The sequence below is a fragment of the Heteronotia binoei genome, chromosome 14, assembly GCF_032191835.1.
Source record: "Heteronotia binoei isolate CCM8104 ecotype False Entrance Well chromosome 14, APGP_CSIRO_Hbin_v1, whole genome shotgun sequence".
Taxonomy (NCBI): domain Eukaryota; kingdom Metazoa; phylum Chordata; class Lepidosauria; order Squamata; family Gekkonidae; genus Heteronotia; species Heteronotia binoei.
This window is the reverse complement of record NC_083236.1, coordinates 71,455,967-71,475,663: the sequence shown is the minus strand read 5'-3', so window position 1 is coordinate 71,475,663 and position 19,697 is coordinate 71,455,967. Positions and strand designations below refer to the sequence as shown.

Sequence of the window (19,697 nt, the reverse complement as noted above, 5' to 3'; positions counted from 1 at the left end):
AGTCCAGTTAGTGGTACAGAAAAGCCTCGGGAATAGGAAGGACTGGACCAGAATCAGCTACCTCCCTGCCACCCACTGGGACCCCAATTGAAAGAGCTGCCAGGGTAGAGGAGCGTGCAAACTTGGATTCTGTTTAAAAGGAGCCGTTCTCCCCATAAGCCCCCCCACCACCACAAAGAAATCTCAGCCAACTCACGCTGAGCTGTATAGCCAAGTACGTGCCGTTCTTTTCTGATTTTGCAGCAGCAGCTCTAAAACGCAAGCCTTGTCATCCCTCAGCTAACCTTCAGTCTGCTGTGCTTTTTTCATAGCAACGTTCCGAAACGCCACAAGAAGCAACGTTTGTGAACCACACTGAGTGCAATTTTGTCCACTGGGCATGTGGTTACTAAACCAGCGCCATAGAATCATAGAGTTGGAAGGGACCTCCAGGGCCAGCACGTGCCCAGGGCTCCTTGCTGCGTGGACGTGAAAAATAAATTTTGTTTCTTCTTCTCAGAGCTCCTTCCTTAAGTCAGCAGAGATCTCGTGAACAGGCAGCCAGCAGGACGAACAGGCACTCCCCTCCTCCAGTTTTGTAAATTCATGGCTCAGTGTAACAAGGCCAGGAAGTGCTAGCTATTTCAAAGTGTGTATTCTAATCTTTCCTCCTAGGCTTCCAGCCATAAGTTCTATCATCCATTTTTAAAAATCCTCTTCAGTGTCTCTAAGCAAAAGCCCCCTATTTTCAACTACAGCACAACAAAGAATCAGCCATCATCTCTGAGGAGACCTTTGAGAGCACTTTGAGAAAGGGGCATTATGGTATTTGCACATTTATTAAGAATTCCTTGTTTCTGTAAAAGAGAACCAGGTGAGAACGGGGTGGTTGTCACAGGTCTGCTCTCCCCCCTTTTTCTTTCGAGCTCCACCGGCTGCCCCTCTCAGCCAGGGCTGGTGAGAAACCCAAGGGCGCCCCGCCCAAGCTGCCTCTCACTTAACAGATGGTCTTTAAACGATTCAGCATAAAAGCACATTTTTATAATAACTGACCCATAAAGGAAAAGGGGGTTTTAAGATCATGGGAACCTTTAAAGAAATTACAATATAAATGAGACTCTGGAGTACAAAGAACACTTATAATTTCCAACTTAAAATATCAGGCAAAAGACTTAACAATATGATAAGTATCAGAACAAACACAGAATTCCCTCCACACCCATATAAAAAGAGGCCGGCCTCCTGCCCAAAATCTTTCCTACTCAGATTTTAAATGCGGCCATAAAACAACAGCAAACAGGCCCAGGGACCCTCTCAGCTGTGGCTGACCCGCCCCCCCCCCCCCCACCAACACGCACACAGGACAGAACAGCCGCAGACCACTATCCCCTTCCCTGGAGCCTGCTGGCTGTGCTGGTTAGGAGCGAGTCCCAAGGCCGACACCCCAGCTGGCACCATTCCCCATGCCCAGCACACTGCACTGCTGCACTTCCTCCTGAGCAATCCCACTGACTTTGCCTGCAGCCCGCAGTCCATGGCTCTGGCAGTGGATTTCCTTGCATTGCGATTGCTGTGATATCTTAGCATCTCCTTGGGTTAACGGGAGAAAGGCTGGGCCAAGTGCATGTTGCCTCCTGGCAAGGGTTTGGGCGGCTGCCTTTGCACCTGCTCTGGCTCAAGGTCACTCTCTCTCTCGTGCTCTCTCAGCACAATCAGCACAGAAAGAAAACATTCTCTCACATCCCGTTCTTAAGGCTCAAACTAACAACCAGATGCTCAAGTGTAGGCCCAGAGGTTTCAATAGGATACCTTGGAGAGAATGAGTCACAGTTAACATGAACAACGTTTGAGTCTAGCAGCACCGTTAAGACCAACAAATTTTTATTCAAGGTATAAGCTTTCGTGTGCACATACACCTCTTCAGGACGGCTCATTCAGGTAACCTCTGGTGGCCTCTTCATCCTTGGAGGTTTTTTAAACAGAGGCTAGATGGCCATCTGACAGCAATGAAGATCCTGTGAATTTAGGGGGAGGGGTTTGTGAGTTTGCTGCATTGTGCAGGGGGTTGGACTAGATGACCCTGGAGGTCCCTTCCAACTCTAGAATGGGATGGTGTTCGAGGGAGAAGCCAACTGCCAACTGCTTTCATGCGGCTCACGCCTTCTGCTTGGGGTGTGCCCATGACTTTGAGTGGTTTTCCAAATGTGAGAAGTTGCTCTGTCCACCCAACCCCAGTCGCCATGTCTGGAAATGCCATTTGCCTCTTGATTTGGGACCCCCAGCCTACAAGACGGGCTTCTCTGTTGTTGTGCTGGATTTTGCATTTGAAAAACAAAACCTTCAAAGTCTCAATTACACGTTGCATCCGACGTCTATTTGCACCTTTTATTTATATTTAAATATTTTTATCCCACTTTTCTCCCACCTAGGGATTCAAAGTGGTTTACAACTATCAGACACCTCTATAATAAAATGTAAAGATACTTTTACAACCCAGCAGCTGCACCCCAGCCAAACTCAAAACCTGGCGAGTTAGAACCATCCAGGCTTCCAATGTGATGGCAGCTCTGACAGGAGAGAAGAGGGCTGTTTTCAAAAATGTCTCTGAAGGAGAAAATCATGGGGACCTTGCGTGAGACAGTCTTTGGGATGGGCTGGAATGACAAAAACAAAGAACCAGCCTCGTTATTTTCTCTCACAAAATGTAATTGGATTTCTGTTCTTAAAATCTTGTTTTGTGTCCAGACTAGGACTCCATTACTTGTGTTAACGAATCATTTCACAAGTTCCATTCTTCAGCATGCAAAGTGTACCCGTGTGTTGTTGTTTTTCTCTGTGTTACAAACGAGCATTTTCTCCCCTCTGCCATCACCGGAGGACAGAAACTAAAGTTCTTCTCGACCCCAGAAAGCATGCCGCAACAGAGAATAACCGAATTTTGCTTCCCAGGGTCCGCAGTCCGCACCACAAATCAGAAGAATGGGTTCTTGTTACAAACATGAGGATTTTATATTCTCCTAAATCAGAATTATCTGAGTTGTCCTCAGAAAGGGAGGGATGTGGTAGTTTTCCCCACCCAATTTCAAAAGTGTCATGCAAATAAAATAAAAATTAAGAGCGGGGGAATAAATAATGCTGGCAACTAATAGAAAGCAGGAAGTAAATTTGTATCACTCAGAGAATCTGCTGCTCCAGATGCATCATCAGCATCTGCATCGCGGCCATCCATCATCGGAGATGGAGAGCTGCAGGAGCCGACCGAGCTACAAGCCAGAGAGACCAACACACACGTTTTAAGAAGGTTATAGAACAAAAGAACTCATTTTATCACTTGGCTTTCCCGCTTGAGAAAATGGCTCCTGGAGCGCTGAACTCCGTGATGAATGCGCCCCCTCCAGATCTTTATTGCCCTTGTAAATCACAGGACTGACAGCAGTTAATAAGAAAGCTTTTGAGTGGTTTTGAAGTTCTGCTTTGTACAAATAAAGCCCCATATTAAAGAATTTGCTAGTCCTCAAGGTGTGGAAAAATTATTGCAAGTGAAACCTCTTTAACGGTTTGCTTTCCTGGTTAAAGAAAGGCCTCCACTAAGAACGGGAGGTGAATATAGTAGCCCTTTTAATTGGCCTTCTTTAGCCCTACAGATCTCAAAATGGCCTTTGTGGAGGGAAACCTCGCAACGAGGATGACCAAGGAGCTGAAGTCAGTGTTGCATCGACGGCTGCACATTTGTCCAGGGAGTGTTTCATGCTGTAGCAGAGACCAGAGGATTGTGCTTGTTCAGCTACCCAATGGGAGACTTTTAAAAAATGTGAAATCTGTGGAAAGATCACAACAAACCACTACCCTGATAGGAAGATCCATAACCAGCGGTCTCCCCCTAAAGTTCTCACCTCATTCTGTCCCATGGAGAAGGAGCAGCATGGCCATGGCCCAGCCTTCTCTGTGTCACCTGCCTCTGGAAATGAATTTGTGCACTCACCAAATCCAGTAAGAAGCAGGTGGCGATGGATGAGATGCGCAAGAGATTTCATTCCCCCATGCGCTGCAATTCTGAATTCACAAGAAGAAACTCAGGGTGGCCGTAACTGCCTCAGTGCCCAAATATTCGTGATCCGGAGCCTGCCTGTGCCCACTCCTCTGCTTGCCCACGCACAGCAGCATCCAGCAACAACCTCCAAGCAAGGCCCCACACCGTTCTTGGGATCTGCTTCTGTCATTTTGTTTCCCACCGTGAGATCCAGTGTGACTTCCCAGGTCCAGGGCAGTCGTTCTGGGTGCAAGGCTTCCCTACGGAGTAATCCCTACCATGAGGCCAGCGCATCTTCCTTAGGACCTCTTAAGAAGCAAGGGCTCCCCTTCACCAGCTAATTGAGCTTATGTGCATACCCTGAAAATAACGTATGCCCTAGATTCCACAGGCCAGTCTCTTAAATTCCCTGCAGAAGCCTAATCAGTCATTTCCCTTAAATTGCAGCTATGAGCAAAACAAACCCTGAGATGACTATCGGAGCGCTAGACTTTACAGGATCCAGCCCCCCGTTTTGGCTCTGCAGCTGCGTAATCCCTCTAAACTCCTCCATCAGCTGAGGAATCCCTTGCCAAATCATGTATTGATGGTTGCTGATCCAAAGTTAAATCGCGTATCATCTCATCAGTCGGCCTTTATTGAGCTCCCAAGATCACAACATTGCTTTGCTGTTCTTTGATTAGGCAGCGGATACGCTGCATTTGCAGCTGACATTTTACCAGCTGATCTGCTCCCTGGGACTGACAGTCTGGAAGGAAACAGCTGGGTGGCCGTGCGGGAAGCCGAATGGCAGCGTGCAGCATTAGTAGCAGGACAGCCGATCGAATGGAACTTCCCAGTTGCGGAGGGCAGGCGCAGGGATTTCAAGGACACAGCAGGGCATGAGTGCCACACTTAGACAGCGTGGGTGGCAAAGGTCAGGCGAGCTCCTTGGTAAACCTGCCCACCGCTCCAAAGTGCATTCTTTTCCGGACTCTGCCACGAAAGCACCTTCATGCATCCTCGAAACACACAAGGCCAGCATCCGACGCTCTGCGGCTAACAGGCTTGTTTAAATCTACCCATTAACTATCTCCTGTCTAAGCTAAATGTTTAATTATCTAATAAAGAACACACATTATAATTGCCTCTATACATGTGACACTTAACGGTACCTAATGAAGATAACAGACCTCCCAAGTAATTAACACAGACTGATTTTCTGCTCAAGAAATCATTGCAAGTGCAAGCAATGGCCCTCCATAACCCCAGCAGAGAACGCCCTTCAACTGAAGTCAGCGTTCATTTGTCTGATTTAAAATCCGCGCTTTAAATCTCTGATTAATGAATTAATCGATTAATGTGCCGATTAGTTTGATAAATGCTTTCAGATGTAGCTCTTGTTGAAAACGCTGATGTCAGAGCCCGAAAGAAAAGGAGGGGGGATTGTCACATACAGAGTGGCTGGGGGGCAAAGGTCAGCGGGGCTTTCTGGTAAGCTGGCCCGCTGCTCCAAACAGTATGTCTTTTCCGTCCTTTGGTTATTGCATGACATGATTTAACAACTGTAATTCCTTATTTAACGATGTCAAAGGTTTTTAGGAAATTGACTGTATTTCACCAACAATATATTTCTTCTTGATTACCGAGTGGTTAAAATGATTTTAAACCAAGACAGCAAAATAAAGCAGTAATAAAATCAATAGAAGGTGCTTAAAACATTCTGTCTATTAGGTAATGGCATTTAAAATATCCGTAGCTTGTAATGGCACTTAGGATAGGTCCAAAAATCAATGAGCTAAATTACTTATTGAACTAGTTAATTTGAGCATTGAGTTTTATATGTATATTGATAAAATGAGCTTCCAAAGCTGCCGTTATTGTACAGTTACACGTCTCCCTCTGCTGGCCAAAAACAAAAATTCCACGCAGGCGAGGAGGGCAAGAGCGGGAAATTAAGTGCTGCAACCTCTAAAAATACCACAAGAGGTCCCTGGCTCCTTCAGGATCCCACTTAGGCACTCCTTCAACGTTTCTTCCTCTCCTGGAAAGCCTTTTGGGAGGCATCTCATAAAGCCATAGAATGAAAATGTTTACCCACCTTAGTCAAGAACAAGCACAGCCAGGCACTGGAGATTTTGCTGAGAGGTCTTTCTAGGGAAACTTGTGCTGTGATACAGACTCAGTTCAGACGCAAGGCCAAGCCATGGTCTGATGCTCCGACTGGCTCCCTCTTACTCTGGCTTTGCCAAAACATTTCAAGCTGGGCTTTTAAACTGTAGTTGGAAGGCAAGGTGCTGATGGCCCTCACCTGTCAACTCAGAGGACTTGGGAAGGAATGGCTGGAGGAAATCTGGAAGAGGAGCGTCTTCAAGAGGGGCTGTGCAAGTCTCTCCCAGTTTCTATTAGTCTGAAGTTGCACTTGAATCAACCAGGATGGCCCAGGCTAGCCCAATCTCTGATCTCATCAGATCCTGGAAGCTAAGCAGGGTCAGCCCTGGTCAGGAGTTGGATGGGAGACCACCAAGGAAGTCCAAGGTTGCTCCGCAGAGACAGGCAATAGCAAACGGCCTCTGCTCGTCTCTCACCTTACCTGGATCACCCAGGCTAGTCTGATCTTGTCAGAGCTCAAAAGCGAACCAGGGTCAGCTCTGGCTAGCATTTGAATGGGAGTCTACCAAGAAAGTCCAGGGTGGCTACGCAGAGGCAAGCAATAGCAAACCATCTCTGCTCATCTCTTGCCTAACCTGTCAGAGCTCAAAAGCGAACCAGGGTCAGCTCTGGCTAGCATTTGGATGGAAGACCGCCATGGAATCCCAGGGTCCCTATACAACCACCTCTGAAAACCCCACCAGGGGTCACTAGACGTTGGCTGGGACTTGAGGGCCCTTCTTACCCCCACGGGGGTTTTCTGTCTGGGACTCAAGGAAGGCTCCCATCCTATGAACCACCAAACATCTTACCACCGCACCGAATGATAGCCAAGGCAGTACAATATGGCTGGGTGTCAACAGAAAAACTTGGCTGGTAACAATACGCTATGCTGCGGAGTCTTGTGAGCAAAAAAAACTACTTTGTGAGCTACAGGCAGTAAAGTCATGAGCTACTTTAATGGCAGCAGCTCACAAAGTAGAATTTTTGCTCACAAAACTCCACAGCTTAGAGGGAGTATTGTTCTCCACTTATTTCCCAAAAGAAAAGAAAAATGCAACATCCAGTTATATTAGGGTTTGATCTAGGAGTAAGAAAGGGACCACCTGGCTTGGATTTGAATAGCAGGAATTCACCAGCCGTGGTAAAGTGAAATGGCATCTTAGGTTGGAATATAAAGGACATTCCAACAGAATATAAGAAATTGTATCTATTTTCCCAAGGCAGAAGCAAATTCTGTCAAGAGGAGGGGAAATGCAAAAAGCAGTTTCTCATAAAAATCTATGAATGGATTCATTCTAGCAAGAGTAAAAACCCTGAGAAGACCAAGTGAAGTCCAATGTTAAACGTAGGAGGGAAAAGGAACAGAGGGAAGTATTCCAAAACACTGTGAAGAACAAATTCATTAAATGCAAAGAATAGAACTATTATGATCAATCTGCCTAATCCATTTTTAAATTAAAATTACTGATTCAGCGAGCCTCAATTCCTTGATAGATTGCACGGTAAAACCAGTAGCCAGCAATTTCTTGTCCATGATCCTAAGCTATGATGACATATAAGAATCCTTCTTCAATAAGGTCAAATAGCTGTTAACAAAGAAAGGCAACCTTATGCACAAATTAAATCCACGTATCCATGCCTTAGCTTCCAATGATGGCTACCCAGGGCTTTTTTTTGGCAGAAAAAGCCCAGCAGGAACTCATTTGCATATCAGGCCACACCCCTGCTGCCAAGTCAGCCAGAACTGCATTATTGTGCATTCCTGCTCAAAAAAAGCCCTGTTACCATATTCAGTACGCAACACCACACCAGCAACACAGCATGAAATGTTTAGCAGTTTTCTGAGAAAGTGGAAAATCAACAGATTCTGTGACCACCTTAATTCTCTTTGCTACCCCATATAAAACTGGGATTATCTTTAGACTAACTCGTATAGCCTTTGGTATGTATCTCTCCCCTAATTCAAATGAAACTCAAAATACCCCCAGTACAAGGTTTTACTTTCTTTCTCACAGCTTTTTGATGCAGAGCCCAGTTTAGATGATAAACAAATAAAATTCCAAGATAAAAAGAATTGTTAATTTTCTTTAATTCACTAAATTACATGAGCCAACAATGTGTGTTTAAAATTCCTTTTTGGAGTGAAGATCACCACCTTGGCCTTTTGATCGCTTACTGTCAAACTTTCCTTATAGGAGTTTTTGTTTCTATCTGCCCTTTATTATTATGCTGGATGTACTGGATTTCTATTGGATTTTATGCATGAAATCATTTTAGCTTCGCATTCAGCTTTGATGTGTAAACTGCTTTGACCCTATTTGGAAAAGCTGTTTAAAACTATATTAAATTTTTAAAAGGAAAAGAGAACATAGCTTGGTGGGCAACTACTGTTACCCTTGTGACTAACGGGGTGGGGGCTCAGGCCACGGGAAAGGGATCCTGCACCGGATGGTGTTTTGGAAAGAGCTACAGGGGGTGGCTTTGGTGGGGCAGGGAGGGTGAGAACCGAGGCCTGGTTCCAGGTAGAAGCCAGTGCTGGGCGTGTCACTTGGGCCAGTGGGCTGAGTGCTGCTGACTGTGCACTTGCACAAATGATAAGAATATAAGAGAAGCCGTGTTGGAGCTCAATCCTGTTGGAAGCTGGGTTCAGGTAGCTGGCTCAAGGTTCCATCCTTCCAAGGTGGGTCAAATGAGGACCCAGCTTGCTGGGGGGAAAGGGTAGATGACTGGGGAAGGCAAGGGCAAACCACCTGTAAAGAGTCTGCCATGAAAATGTTATGATGTAATGTCACCAGAGTCAGAAATGACTGGTGCTTGCACAGGGACTACCTTTACCTTTTAAATAGCCACTGTGGTTAATAGTAGAGCCTTTACTGTGCTGGGGGGGGGGGGCACAAGGAAAGGGCTAGGCAGCCAACAGGGACACCCATTCTCAGTCTCACCAGAAAGCACAACATCTCAGGAGGTAAAGAGTAAAGCAACTGATAGAAGTGTGCCTGCACACGAAAGCTTATATCCAGAATTAAGCTCTGTTGGCCTTAATGGTGCCACTGGACTCAAATTTTGTTCTATCGATAGATCCTGCATTCTACAAAGCAGAAAGGGCCCTTGAAGGCTTGTCCCAACCACAGCAGCCAAATCTCATGTCAGCATATAGGGTTGCCAACCCCCCGGTTTGGAAGACCTCCCCTCGCTTCAGGGTCACCAGAAAGTGAAGGGGGGGGGGAGACAATGTCTGCTGGGAACCCTATTACTCCCTTTGGAGACCAATTCCCATAGGGTATAATGGAGAATTGATTTGCAGGTATCTTGGGCTCTGGGGGAGCTGTTATTTGAGGCAGAGGCACCACATTTGCAGCATAGCATCCCCCAAATACCCTCCAAGTTTCAAAAGGATTGGACTGCGGGGTCCAATTCTATGAGCCCCCAAAGGAGGTGCCCCTGTCCTTCATTATTTGCAGCGGAGGGAAGGCACTGAAAAGGGTCCCTTGGAGTTCAAGTTCCGGGAGGAGGCGGAGTTGAGGCCACCTTTGTTGCCAGCCCCGCCCAGACAGGCGCCCCCGAGGCAACCCGGCGGCCGGAAGCGAGGAAACGCGCCCTTCCGGCTGGGAACCGGAAGCGAGGCTGCGCCCTTCCCAAGATGGCGCCGGCGCCTGGCCCCGCCCCGCCGGGCATGACTGGGCCGCAGTGCACGCCGGGAGGGGAGGGAGCCGGGCCTTCGCGATGCCGGAGCTGGCGGTGGAGCGGGTGGTGGTGCACCCCCTGGTGCTGCTCAGCGTCGTCGACCACTTCAACCGGTGAGCCCCCCGGGCCGGGGCAGGGAGGGAGGGAGGGAAGGGGTCCTGGCTGCCGGCCCCGCCCCGCCTCACCTCCTCTCCTCTCCTCTCCTCTCCTCCGCGCAGCATCGGCAAGGTGGGCAACCAGAAGCGCGTGGTGGGCGTCCTGCTGGGCTCCTGGCAGAAGAAGGTGCTCGACGTCTCCAACAGCTTCGCCGGTGAGGGGGGGCAGGAAGGGCTTCCCCATCACCCTCCTCCCCGCCTGCTGCTCAGCTCGCCTCGGTCCAGGCCTCGCAGTCAGCGGGAACCTTTCTGACAGCTCCACTTCCTCCTTCCCACCTTAAGAACAGAAGAGGAGCCCTGTTGGGTCAGGCCAGTGGCCCAGCCAGTCCAACACTCTGTGTCACACAGTGGCAAAAAATTTTATATACACACACACTCTGTGGCTAATAGCCACTGATGGACCTCGGCTCCATATTTTTATCTAAACCCCTCTTGAAGGTGGCCATGCTTGTGGCCGCCACCACCTCCTGTGGCGGTGAATTCCACACGTTAATCACCCTTTGGGTGAAGAAGTACCTCCTTTTATCCGTTTTAACCTGGCTGCTCAGCAATTTCATCGAATGCCCACGAGTTCTTGTATTGGGAGAAAGGGAGAAAAGTACCTCTTTCTCTACTTTCTCCATCCCATGCATTATCTTGTAATCTGCTATCATGTCCATTGAATAGTAGGTGCAGCTGCATAACCATCCCTGGATGAGCTCCACCACCTTTTTTTCCTACAAAACAACCCCTGTCTAGATCCGACTGCCACTGATGACGCTTCACTGGCTTAGCCATGGCAAAAAAGAAAAAAAGAAGCAGGCTGCATCCCAGTGGGCTTTCCGGGAGTCAGAGGGCAGTGCCTCCAGAGGCCCCCCTGTGGCTACAGCTTGCTGCCTGGGCTCCTCCCAGCCCTCTCTGCTGGATACCCCCTTTTTACAATGCCCTGCAACAGGCAGGATCTCACCCTCTGCCTTGCACAGCCCCCTTGCAGAGCAGGCCCTGTCCAGAGGCTGATCCTGCAGTGTGCCAGTTGCAGTCCCTCTTGGACCCATTCCGGTGGCCTTCATTGTAGCGCTGCCACTTGGGTCCTTCAGCTGGAAATTTGGGCCACAAAATAACAAAGCGGCTTCTTGTTCTGTCTGCAGTTCCTTTCGACGAGGATGACAAAGATGACTCCGTGTGGTTTCTTGACCACGACTACCTGGAGAACATGTACGGGATGTTCAAGAAAGTGAACGGTGAGAAGTTTTTGGCAGGACCAAGCCGGTACCTCTCTCCATCAATGTGGAACAGCCATGCCTGATGCTTTGAGTTGAAACTGCAATACTTTAGGCAGTGTGAAAAATCTTCTGGGGGGCTCAGTAAGGTTTTTAATAAATGCCCCACTTTCTGTTGAGCTTCAAAGGCATCTTCGGTCTGTCCCAGTTGTGTTCTGTGTGATGATGATGGCTCCCTTCTGAGCTCTCTTTCGTCTCTTTTGTAGCCCGAGAAAGAATCGTGGGATGGTACCACACTGGTCCCAAGCTCCACAAGAACGATATTGCCATCAACGAGCTCATGAAGAGATACTGCTCAAACTCGGTAAGGCTGCTCTCGGCACACACAAAGTCCACTGGGGCTCAAAGCTGCACAAGGGTTACAGGAGGATCCTTTGGACACTGGCAGGTTTCAGGTTTGACTGCAGCTCCTGCTTGCTTGTGGGCTTAGAGCTTCAGAACTCGGAGCACACCTGTCTGTTGACTGGGGCTGTTTGAGAGTTCAGTTCCCTCAGCTGGGGGTTGACCACAACGGGCCAGGCTGCTGCTTTGGCACCAACAGGCCCTAAGAGAGATCTTTCCAAACAGGTATTGGTAATCATTGATGTGAAGCCAAAGGACTTGGGGCTGCCTACCGAGGCCTACATCTCTGTGGAAGAAGTTCACGATGTGAGTAACTGGGGGCCCAGCGTGGCAAGTGACTTTGGTTCCCTGTCCATTGGGCAGTGTCTTCAGGCACTCTCCTCACTTGCCAACTCGCCATGCTTGGGATGAGGCAAGGCCAGGGGCAGCTGAGCTATCCTGCCCTTCCTTGTGCTGCTTCTTTGCAAGCAACACAGTGACAGCGGCATGACTAGGCAGTTGGGCCTGTGCTGAATGTGAGCACAGCTGGGCATGAGCTGGCAAGCAGGCTGTGGGTCGAGGTGCAGCAGCAGCTCCCCCAGTCCCTTGTGGAGGCCCTGAGGAACTGCACCAGCATCATGCCACCAATCCTCTTGACTGAGAGCCAAGCTGCTCAGCCTCTGAGCGAAGAATACCTTTCTAGCCCTGATTCTGTGCCTCTCCTTACACCTTGGCTGCTTGTGGTCCTGTTCTGGTTTGGTTTGGGCTGCGTGTTAAAGAATGCACATGGTTTCTGAGTCTTTACATTTCTCTGTGGTGTAACCCCTGGGATTTCTTCCTGCCTAGGATCATAAAGTTGAAAGGGAGCTCCAGGGTCATTTAGTCCAGCTCCCTGCACAGTATAGGAAGCTTACAAATACTTCCCCCCCCCATGGACCCTGTGACCCCTGCTCCATGCCCAAAAGATGGCAAAAAACTCTCCAAGAAACCTGGAGAAAAATTGCTTCCTGTCTCCAAAGTTGTGATCAGGATTTCCTTGGGCATGTAAGAAAGGGCCACGAGAATAAGGCTTCAACATACTCCGGAATTATATTTGTTGAATGTGTGTAAAGGGAGTTTATCCAGACAAGAAAAAACTGTTGTACATAATAACTGTCGCAAGAATTTTGTACACGAAATACTGGAAAGTCTCTAAATTATCGGACAGAGATGAAGTTTTACAAAAGCTATTTGAAGCAGCTGAGATGGACACATTAACTGTAAGATTAAGAGGAGGTAATCTACAAGATTGTAGGAAGACTTGGGACTATTTATATGTATGGATAAAAAGCATGGGATTTACTATGAGAAAGTCAGAATTGTGTTATGGTGAAGCCCCGTAAGCTCCTTGGTTTGGAGGGATGGGTGGTGGGTCGAGTATGTTTGTGTATAGTTTATGTTTAGCTCTTTTTGTATATGGAACTGTCAAATAAAGGATTTGTTTTTTAAAAAAAGAAAGGGCCACGAGAATTAAGCATGGATGTGGCACTTCCTGCCCTCCCTTCCTTGATCTGCTTAAATTCACAGAATCAGCACTGCTGTCAGAAGGCCATCTAGCCTGCTTAAAAACAGAGCCCACCATCTTCTGAGGAAGCCTGTTACACTGAGAAACTACTCTAATGGTCAGGAAGTTCTTGCTAACATTTAGCCAGAAACTCTTTTGATTAAAGTTCAATCCGATTTAATTTCCAGCCTTCTGAGGTAACAGAAAATAACTCTGTGCCATCTTCTATGTGGCAGCTTTTCAAGTATTTGAAGGTGGTGATCCTATCACCTCTCAGTTGTCTCCTCTCCCGGCTAAACATCCCCAGCTCCTTCAGCCTTTCCTCATAGGACTTGTGGTGCCCAAAACTGAATGCAGTACTCTAGGCGAGGTCTAAGCAGAGCAGAGCCATCACTTTGTGTGAAGCACCAGGGTAGCAGCGCTTGTCTCCTGCCTTTGGGTTCTGACTGAGTTTTGCTTGTTTTTGCATCCCAAAGGATGGAACACCAACCTCCAAGACTTTTGAGCATGTGACCAGTGAAATAGGAGCAGAGGAAGCTGAGGAGGTTGGGGTGGAGCATCTCTTACGGTAAGGCTGCTGGGCTCCTGAGACGGTGCCTCTGCCTCGGCTGTAGAAGACGGATGCCAGCTGGCAGGTTGGTGGAGGGCCAGCCATAGACCATCCTGGCAAGGCCTTCCAGGGCTCCTTGAGGAGGGGGGAAGAGGGAGACAGACCTGACAAGGGGGGCAGTGGGGCTGGGCCTGTTCCACTTCCATGGAATCCTGAAGTCTGGCCTGCGGGGTCCGGTTGTCTCTGGGGGCTCCAGCAGTTCAGAGGGCATCTTAGCTCTCTTTTCCCAAAGGGGGATTTTTGCTTTCAAGGCTTGACCTTGGTCTGCCCTCTGCTTGGGTCTTGCCCTTGTCTGTTCACCTCCCCTGACGTCTCCCACCCCCTGTGTGTCGGTTGGATGCTGGGTGTCTCTCACCTGACCTGCTTCCCTTCCTGGCTGCTGCAGGGACATTAAAGACACCACAGTGGGCACTCTGTCGCAGCGCATCACGAACCAGGTCCACGGCTTGAAGGGTCTGAACTCCAAGCTGCTGGACATCAGGAGCTACCTGGAGAAGGTGGCCACGGGCAAGCTGCCCATCAACCACCAGATCATCTACCAGCTGCAGGACGTCTTCAACCTGCTGCCAGATGTCAACCTGCAAGAGTTTGTGAAGGCCTTCTACCTGAAGACTAACGACCAGATGGTGGTGGTGTACCTGGCCTCCCTCATCCGCTCGGTGGTCGCCCTCCACAACCTGATCAACAACAAGATCGCCAACAGAGACGCTGAGAAGAAGGAGGGCCAGGAGAAGGAGGAGAGCAAGAAGGAGAGGAAGGACGAGAAGGAGAAGGGGGAGGCCAAGAAGGAAGAGAAGAAAGAGAAGAAGTGAAATTTTGTATTTATAGATTAAAGCTGGCTGGCAGTGCTTTTGTGTGGGGCTTTTTCTCTCTTTTTTTAACGCCTGCGAGTGAGAACCTGGCAGAGAACTGCAGCTGCTCTGGTCGGTGGCGGAGGAGGGGGGGAAGAGGAGGGATGAGTGACTGTAAATTGACTCTTGGCTACACAAAACCTTTCTGTTATGGCAGCTAAAAAGATCTAAAAGACAAATAAATTAGATTTTAAAAAAGAAGTGGTGATTAGCAAAATTGTGGGGAGGGGGGAAGTGTGCTTTCTCCAAACTCTTGTCTGTTGCCGCTTCAGATGGGAGCGCATAGCCGCCATCCCCCCCCCCCCCCCCGTCCCTCTTTCCGTAGCAAGCTAGGCAGGCTTTGCCCTCCCTGCAGGGAGGGAGGAGTCCGTCTTGTTCTCTCCCTCAGCTGGGGAAGCAGGCAACCAGGACCCCTTGGCAGGAGGCAGCCTAGGCCGGGCAGGAAGTCGTCTTCTCATGCAGCAGCTAGTGTGGCTCCTCCCAGAGCAGGGGCTCCCTAAGCCCAGTCTTGGAGGGCACGTCGGTCCACAGAACCATGGCCCCTCTTCTCTGGTTCTCCTTGGTGACCCCACTGAGGGCCACGTGGAGAGCAGCCCCCTGGAGCTTTTTGAGATGTTCCGGATCAGACTCTGCAGCTCCTGCAGGAACACTTGCCCAGCAGCAGAGGGCAGCAGAAGCTGTTTGGAGCAGGCAGCTTCCGATCACTTGTTTCCAGCCTCTTCACTGAGCACCAAAGGAGGTCTGGAAGAAGCTATCTGGAAACTCCTGGGATTAAACCAGGGCTGAGGAAGCGGGCTGTGGAGTAGATCAGCGGGCTTCGTGTTTCTCGGAGTGGAATGGCCCTCTCCAGCCCGGCTCAGACTCATGAGGCCGTGCAAGCGGAGGGCTGGTGGGGCCTGAGGGTGGGACCCCTGGGCCAGTGGCTCGGCCTGCCCCCCCTCACAGGCTTGTTCTAAAATGCATGCAGGGAAGTCTTTGACGAAGAAGAGGCTGGGTTTATAGCCTGCCCTTTGCTACCCAAGAGAGTCTCCCCACAACAGACATCCTGTGAGGCAGGTGGGGCTGAGAGCTCTTTCAGGAGCTACACTTGAGAGTAGAGCTCTGCGAGAGCTGGGGCTGACTCAAGGTACCCAGGTGGAGGGAGAAGAGGAGAGAAATGCGAGAGGAGCTGATGGTGGCCTCTGATCTGCTGTGAGTCTCTCTGCCTCTGCTGGGAAAGGGGAGGGGCTTGGAGCATGGAAAAGCCATCTGCTGTCTTCCTTGGAGGCTCGGCACTGGGGAGGAGGTGATGGAAGGCCAGGGAAGCACCAGGGTAACCTGGGCAGGTGGTCCTCTGGAACCTCGCGGACTGCTTAACTGAGTGGGGTACACACCAGCCACGGCAGTTCGAGCTCGGCTCCAGTAAGTAGCCTAGTAGTTAGAGGAACTGCTGTTCCATGGAAGGAAGGATGTGACTGCCCCCCCACCTCTGGCAGGCAGGGGATGTGAGCGGACAGAAAAGTCTCCAGTCCCTGTTGAGGCCTCAGCTTGGCAGCCTGGAGGCAAGTGCCCCTTTGCAGGCCTGTGGTTGGGCAGGGTGCCCCAGGCCGGAAGCCCCGCCCCCTCGGCCAGAACGGAGGTGCTGGGTTAGCTGGTGGCTCTCGCCTCCTCCTCTCCTCCCTCCCCCCCAGTCCTTCGCCAGATGCAACCTGAGAGAGGCACAACCAAGGGGGCGGGCAGCCTTGGAAGAGGGTGGAGCCAGACCAGCCCCTCCACCCCCACAGCAGGCAGTGGCAGAAACTTTGGAGGGATGTCAGGGCTTGAGCCCCTCCCTGGATTTCTCAGGGACAGCCCCCCCCCCCACCGTTGCCTGCCAACACCTCGGCTTTCTCCTGGCCTTGCCTACCTGAGCACCCCAGGTGTGAGCCAAAAAGAGGCAACCCAGCCCTACCTACGAGAGAAGGCGGCTGAGGGAATGCGGAATGTTCGTGGCTGGACCCCCACACTCCACAGGGAGGCTTTTGACCCTGCGTTGAGCCGAGAGGGTCCGTGTCGGCTCTGGTCTTCTGCTCTAGGTCTCACCATCATTTGTCCTCTTCTGGCCAGGCAGAGAGCCTCTCCTGCTGCCACTCGAGCACTCAAGTCCCCTGGCACCTTGAAGACCAACCCAAGGGCCCAGGTTTGAGTCCCGTCAGGGACCTTTCAGACCAACAAGGTGACCTCTTTATTATTAGGCGATCATAGCAGATCTATCACTCTTTTAACTGCCAAATGTTATGCATTTGTGGAAGATTACTGCAGCCGTTCAAAAGGAGTCTAGCCTTGGCTATATTTTAGTCCTCTGCTTAGAGCTAAGAAGCAGTACAAGGGGGTAGACAGGCAACGAAAGGTAGTGCTGGATAAAGCATGGTGGCAGCACCAAGGCTGGACTCCTCACTGGGGGCCTTAAGCCCCCAATCTGGGGAGGGAGGAGATGCTGGTGCCCTCATGGCTGGATGTGCCCTGAGCCAGCCGTGGTTTGCATCCTCTTTAATGCTGCAATCTTCGCCTGTTTGGACACTGCTAATATGGCTCTTCAGAAAAACAACCTGCAATTGTGAAGCAGAATTTTTTTTCTGATTCTGCCAAGCAGAGAATAAAGCATTTCTGCAGCAAAGGCCCTGGATGTGGGGAGTCCCAGACTTCTTCCGAAGCAAGAGTCTGTTGGCCAAGGGTCTTCCCCAGCTTGACAGCCCTAAAGAATTCTGCAGGAAGTCTTTGATGAACTCACTGATAGCACCAGCTTGTCCTCAAATGTGTGAGGGAAATGGAGCCATTCCTTATAGAAGAGGAAAGCACATAGGTTGAGAGTTTTTGCATAACTGCCTTGGATGTTCTCATGCGCAGTTGCTTTGTGATATGTGTGGGATGCAGCAAGGGAGCAGAAAGTCAAACTAAGTGGGCAACAGCTGGTACCAGAACTGACAAGGCTGGCTGAACTAGGCCTTTTTTGTCCTGCCTCAGTGGGTGCCCCAGAGGCCGTTCTCGGGCCCTTGCAGAATGCAGGCGTTTCTGTGGTCAAACCAAGCACAATTATGTGGCTCTCCGCCACTGACACAAGCAGCTCTCTTGGGAAATGGATCTTAAAATGACAGCAAAAGAGCTCATCAGCAGAGCGCCAACTAAAAAGAAAAAACACACAGAGCCCTGAATAAGTCTAGCAAAATACACACAGGCTGCATTTGTCCTAACACAGACTTCAGTGAGGTATATTTATTGCTCATGTATGTAATAAAGATCTGTTTCATGTAACTTATTTTTGAATTTGTTTTTGGATCTTGCCCTTTGGCCCCACCCTTCCCCCCACCCCCGGAAATGGAGATGTCTACTCCCTCGCTCACGGGGGGAGGGGGCAGAAGGCACCCCCAGCCACTGGAACACACGGGTGGGTTCGTGTCCAAGAACACAGCGATCTGCTTGGCCGGAAGCAGCGTGCACAGAACCAGCCTGTGCTGGCTGGCCAAGCTAAACAGACTGCGCTGGCGATGCTGGCAGCCCCTCCTCTGCCCACAAGACGGGGCCTCCCTCCCTCCCTCCCTGCTGGAGCCATCTTTTCCCCCCTCCTTCCCCCTGCCCTCAACACCTTCCCTCCGGCCCGCCCACCGACCCACCTTCCCCCAAAGCTCCCTTTCTGCCCTGGTCCCAGGACCCCAGTCCTCCAGCGGAGCGAAGGCCGTGCAGTCCCTCCTGCAGCCTCGCTTGCCTCTCTTGCCGCCTGGTCTCAGGGCACAGCAGAAGGGGCAGCCTCTGGCTTGCTGCTGCATCCAGCCCCCTTCCTGGGGCAGTTGAGGGAAGAGGGAAGGCGCAAACTGAGCTCCAGGCAAGGAAATCCTCCCCCAGCTCTGTACAGAGTCCCTGGCCGTGGGCTGAGCCCAAGCGCCAAGGGCAGCAACGCAGGTGGGGTGCGAAGCCGCAGTGCTCACCAGAGGCCCCTTCCCAGAGACGGAGGGAGACACGGAGCCCACAAGCAGCTGTGGATTGTTTATTGCACAAGAGACGGGCGTCACGGGGGGGGGGGGGGGCGCAGTACAAAAGTATCCAGATTCCTCATCAAAAGCTATTGCAATTCTTTGTGTCCACAGACATTATATACAGATATACACGCCCAGGTATGTACACGCAGCCCTGCTCTCGTCCACAAGCACACAGGCACTCCTGGGGAGCTCAGCCACACAGGATGGAAGGGAGAGGGGGGCACTCTGGAGCCCACTTCCACACACAGCCCACTCCCTCCCACAAATCAAGCATCAGGCTCCTCACCAATCACAGGATTTCAAAAGCGGGGGGGGAGGAGTCTTGGGGGCTGCCCCCCTCATTCCCCCGCCCTTGAGCAGGCCTTTGCCCTCGGCGGCTGCTGCATCCAGCAGGAATCCGCTGCAGTCTCGGCAAGAGAGCCTGGCAGGGAAGGGATCACGGCCCCTGCTGGTCTGAGCGGCCCAGGGGGTCAGAGGGGGCCAGGCAGGCCCAGCATCCCTTGCCTCCCAGGCGGGCAGCAGAAAACCAGCCTATCTGTGCAGGAGTCCGCACCGCAGAGCGAGACGTTCTTGGGCCCTGGGGCAAGCCGGACTCAATCTGCTCCGGGCAGCGAACTGGGGCCTCCCCCATCATCCCCAACAGCCTCCGGCCAGAAACTTCGCCCTTGAGAACAAGCGAGTGCTGCGCGCTCCCGCTGGGCTCAGGCTGTCCTGGCGGGGGGGGGGGGGAGGGAGGGGGCTTCTGGATTGCTCTAAAGGCAGCTGCAGCCACAGCCCATGATGACGCCCGGGCTTGGGGCAAAAGGAGCACACAGCCCAGAGCGTGGCGCAAGGAGGGGAGCACGCAGGCTCTCCGGGGGGCAAAGGTGATGGTGGCGGCTGCTGCTGCTGCTGCTGGTTCAAGGGGGTGGAACGCAACCCCGCTGGCAGAGACCAGAGGCCTCAAAGGCACCCCCAGGGCCACTGAGTGAGTTCCAGCTGCTGCTGCGGAGAGGCCCTCCCTTGGCTAAAAGCTGGAGAGGAGAAAAGGGGGAGGGGGCTTCCTGCAGTCCTTGCCCAGCCCAGCTCTGCCCACCTCCCCCAGAATTTTGCCCCCCTCAGAGGGGATCCGGCTGGCGCCTGTCTTCAGCTGCCCCATGC

At 51.1% G+C, this 19,697-nt stretch overlaps 1 protein-coding gene across 1 annotated transcript; it reads left to right on the top strand.

Moving 5' to 3' along the window:
• The first annotated feature begins 9,665 nt into the window (after positions 1-9,665).
• Positions 9,666-14,568, top strand: PSMD7 (proteasome 26S subunit, non-ATPase 7). Its single transcript, XM_060254527.1, has 7 exons — positions 9,666-9,939; positions 10,045-10,136; positions 11,109-11,201; positions 11,447-11,544; positions 11,808-11,888; positions 13,581-13,672; positions 14,100-14,568. The coding sequence occupies exons 1-7, from the start codon at positions 9,866-9,868 to the stop codon at positions 14,524-14,526; spliced, it is 957 nt and encodes a 318-aa protein (XP_060110510.1). The 5' UTR covers positions 9,666-9,865; the 3' UTR covers positions 14,527-14,568.
• The last annotated feature ends 5,129 nt before the right edge of the window (positions 14,569-19,697 follow it).

Bases quoted from the DNA above. Each gene is read 5' to 3' on its own strand.
- PSMD7 (XM_060254527.1), top strand. From the start codon at position 9,866: ATGCCGGAGCTGGCGGTGGAGCGGGTGGTGGTGCACCCCCTGGTGCTG. The intron at 9,940-10,044 runs GTGAGCCCCCCG...TCCTCCGCGCAG, and splicing joins GTCGTCGACCACTTCAACCG to CATCGGCAAGGTGGGCAACC. The intron at 11,202-11,446 runs GTGAGAAGTTTT...TCTCTTTTGTAG, and splicing joins GATGTTCAAGAAAGTGAACG to CCCGAGAAAGAATCGTGGGA.